We start from the raw sequence: 3,783 nt of genomic DNA, 5'->3' as shown, positions 1-3,783 counted from the left end.
TTTTTTTTGGTGGGTTTTCTTTTTTGGGGGGGATTGGTTTTTTGTTTTCTTTTGGGGGGATTCTTTTGTTTGTTTTTTGTGTTGTCAGTTTTCCTGTAAGTTAATGCTGGTTTTGGTGAATATGGAAGAATTGTATACATGTGTATCTGCTTGCAGGGAATTACATATACAAGGCATTTTGTGCTCTATAAGGTGTTCCATGCTGCATATCATAGAGTGGTGTGTAGCAGGTGGCAAGGACTATACTAAGACCATAAGCAAAGTAAAGGTTATCAAAGAGAAAGGCTGACCAGCGATGTTTGTTCACTTCCAAGGAGTCCCACTGCTGTAGGCCAGTGGTGAATAGTTCAGTTGCAAAGACATTTGTACCAATGTGATGCAGATATTCACTGTGACAACAGTGAACTTATTACCAATCAGTGTGTTTGAAAACTGTCAAAGGAAAAATGCCTCTTTGGAGTTTAAAACAAAATGTTACCTAACGGAGGGTGTGTTTCAGTATATTTACTGACTTTTATGGTTCTATTTATTCTTCATTGTGGAGTTTAAAGCTCTTGTCCATGAATCAGAGGCCTGAATCCACAAAAATACAAGATCTCATGTGCCAACATATGTTTGAAGCAAGAAGAGATGAAACCACACATGAGCTGGTTGTATCCCCCTTATTCTTTAAGCTTTTGACCAGCAGTTGTGTGAGCTTAAAGATTGCTCTGTGGCTGCAGAGAAGCATCCCTAGCTGTGTCTCCCAGCTCCCAAGAATTGTTATCTCAACTATCAGTTTCTTTATTTGTTTTCAGGTTTGTTTGGTGGTAGTTTGTTTTCTTGTTTTTTGTTTGCTCGCTTGTTTTTTTGCAGAGCTTTTTTGGGGTTTTTTTTGCAGATCTTTTTTGGTTGTTTTTTTGGTTGGTTGGCTGATTGTTTTTTTATGGGCTGTATACATTCATTGCTCAAAGGACTGCTTGACTGTAAATCTTTCTTTTACCCACCAGGCCTATCCTTGTACTAATGACAAGGAATGTGAAGTTGGGCGATACTGTCACAGTCCTCATCAAGCAACATCTGCATGCATGGTGTGCCGGAGGAAGAAGAAGCGCTGCCACAGAGATGGCATGTGCTGCCCTGGGAACCGCTGCAACAATGGTATATCAGTCATTTCTTGGGTTTCCTTTGTAAAAGCAGCATTTTGATAGCATCTATTTCTCCACGTGTTCCCAGCAACAGTATTTCACTATTTTTTTTTTCTGGGTGACACCGCTTCTTTTTCTAAACCAAGAAAAATATTTTACTTCATTCCACAGCACCTAATTTTTTTTAATAGTGTTTCTATGTTTAGGGCTTGTGTACTACCCGACTTTTTCACATTTTGTGGTGGGGAAACCCAAAAATGCTGCTGCTGCCTAAAATCACAGCTCTACATTCAATGTGGTTTGATTCACTGGAAGACTGCACAGAAGTTATATTTTAAGGAAGAAAAGGAGACTTGGTGAATCCTTGATCTACTCTCCCTGGAGAGGGTTATAACCATACTGTTTGCATTTGCACACTCTCCTCTGGAGACTGGAGAGAGGTGTCTACAAGGAAGTCTCCAGGTGCTCAGACCCTAAAGCCAGAGTGACAGCGAGACTGTCTGACAATGAATGAAGTGGAGCTTTGGTAAAGTTAAGTGCCAGGAATCAGAGACAAATGTGTGATTGGAGCTGAGCATCACTGAGGCCAAGTCCTAGTGCTTTCATGGTCCTGATCCTGGTCAGTGTATGTCTCTGTGTTGCTTTTCCTCTTATTCAGATCTTTGAGTGATCACCTTTTCCTTGCAGGTATTTGCATACCAGTAACTGAAAGCATCCTTACACCCCACATCCCTGCTCTAGAAGGGCCACGCAACAAGAAGAATGGTCATTATACTAGCAAAGATTTGGGATGGCACAACCTAGGGAGGCCGCGCTCCAAGCTGTCACACATAAAAGGTAAGACCACATTTGGACTACACTGCTTTGTTCCTTCATGTCAGGAATCATGCTATTGCTCCTAAGATACAGCAATGTAAACCAGCAATAAGCAGTAATTTCACAGGGAGTGAATGTCTGTTGTCAGAATTCACAGCATGACTCAGAAAGTGATGTAATGTCAGCCAACAGTTCCTGTGATCGAAACAGCATCTGCTTTCTTCTCTGTATCAGATGTGGACTGACAATCCATTTTATCGGTTGCGCAAGACTGCACACATCGTCCTCTTGTAACAGCCATGTAATTGAACACTTGTAGTTCTGCTTACAATCCCATAGCTGAATTTCTCCTTACTAGGTCTCAGTAGTTCCTCCCTGGAACCTTCCTAATTAATATCACTCTTGTGCTTAGATCCTTCAAATAGCCACAAATGGAAAAACCACCTCTCCTTTTTCTGAGTTTCATTTGCATCAGTCTGCCCTCCATCTGTACTTTCTTGTTTTCCCATGAAATAGTAAAATAGTTTGGTTGCTCTTTTTAGGACACGAAGGTGATCCCTGCCTACGGTCATCAGACTGCATAGAGGGACATTGCTGTGCTCGCCATTTCTGGACCAAAATTTGCAAGCCTGTGTTGCATCAGGGGGAGGTGTGCACCAAACAGCGCAAGAAAGGGTCCCATGGACTGGAGATTTTCCAACGATGTGACTGTGCCAAGGGGCTGTCATGTAAAGTATGGAAAGATGCGACCTCCTCTTCTAAATCAAGACTTCATGTGTGCCAGAAAATCTGAATGAGGATTGGGAAGACAGTAATAAGTGATTGTGGCTTTATGTGTTTAATGCATTATGGCATGGTGGAAAAAGAGGACTGCAAATGGAAGTGGAATGGCTAAAGTAGAATAACAGTAAAAGTCACAGCAAATGCATTTCTTTTCGAGCTGGTGGTAGACGCAAGTGTAGCTGGATTTCATCTCCTGTCCAGTTCTTCTGTAAATAACTTCTACAGTTTGTGGGAAATGCTAGTATGCAAACAAGTAGAGTGGAAATGAATGTCACTTACCTTGCTGTATTGTCCCGTGATGTTTCAGGAGTTCAGTGTTAGGGCTAGAGTGGGTTTCCAGTGTGGTAATGACTGCTAAATGAATTGTATGCATTGTACTCCATAGGAAGCAGTGCATGCCAGGAAGACTCATCCGTCAACACATGATTAGGCACATTGCAGGTGTAAGAAATTGAAATAAAGTTACTGTGAATGTCCACATGCCCTTGTCATTCAGGACTGACACTTTAGCAGAGAAAGCACTCCTGCAGGACAAGAGTGCTATGTTTTGCATGCCCTTATGAAGGAGGTAAAAACTTGCCATCTCAAAATTTCAAGAAAGTAGCAGTTTCTCTAAGAGGAGGCATTTAAATGGGGTTTTGTTTCCTATACATGGGTAAATTGAAACTCTTTATGTAGTTCAATGTCATAGTATGACATTTAATCACTTCTATTTGCCTCAGTTTACTGCTAATACACGTTGGGTTGAACAGATGAAGATAATATGTGTGCATGCTGAATCCAGAATTATATATAGGCATTTCCTCATTAGTCCTAAATATACTTTCCTTGCCTAAGCATTCTTGCATTATAGACATTTCCAAAGGAAATAGCAGAGTGTTGAAGTGCCTAACACGAAGAGCTATGAAGTTCCTTCTTGTTGCTGTTATAATAGATGATAGAGACATTTGTTGAGGTGTTCAGAGCATACTGCTACAAACTCAAATTTTTACATTTTATTAGTAGCAACAGGCTACTGATGGCACTCTGCAGCAGTATAATGGATTTGTTCTTAGAG

General features: G+C 41.0%; 1 protein-coding gene across 1 annotated transcript; it reads left to right on the top strand.

The window, feature by feature from the left end:
- Positions 1 to 989: 989 nt before the first annotated feature.
- Positions 990 to 3,777, top strand: DKK2 (dickkopf WNT signaling pathway inhibitor 2; the record flags this gene model as incomplete). Its single annotated transcript, XM_017840294.1, has 3 exons — positions 990 to 1,140; positions 1,815 to 1,964; positions 2,486 to 3,777. Coding segments are annotated over 3 exons (552 nt in total), but the record flags the coding sequence as incomplete, so codon positions are not given.
- Positions 3,778 to 3,783: the final 6 nt, after the last annotated feature.

The sequence above is a fragment of the Lepidothrix coronata genome, unplaced genomic scaffold, assembly GCF_001604755.1.
Source record: "Lepidothrix coronata isolate B3197 unplaced genomic scaffold, Lepidothrix_coronata-1.0 Scaffold1672, whole genome shotgun sequence".
Classification (NCBI taxonomy): domain Eukaryota; kingdom Metazoa; phylum Chordata; class Aves; order Passeriformes; family Pipridae; genus Lepidothrix; species Lepidothrix coronata.
Note: the sequence above shows the minus strand (reverse complement) of the source record. Positions and strands in the feature narration are given on the sequence as shown.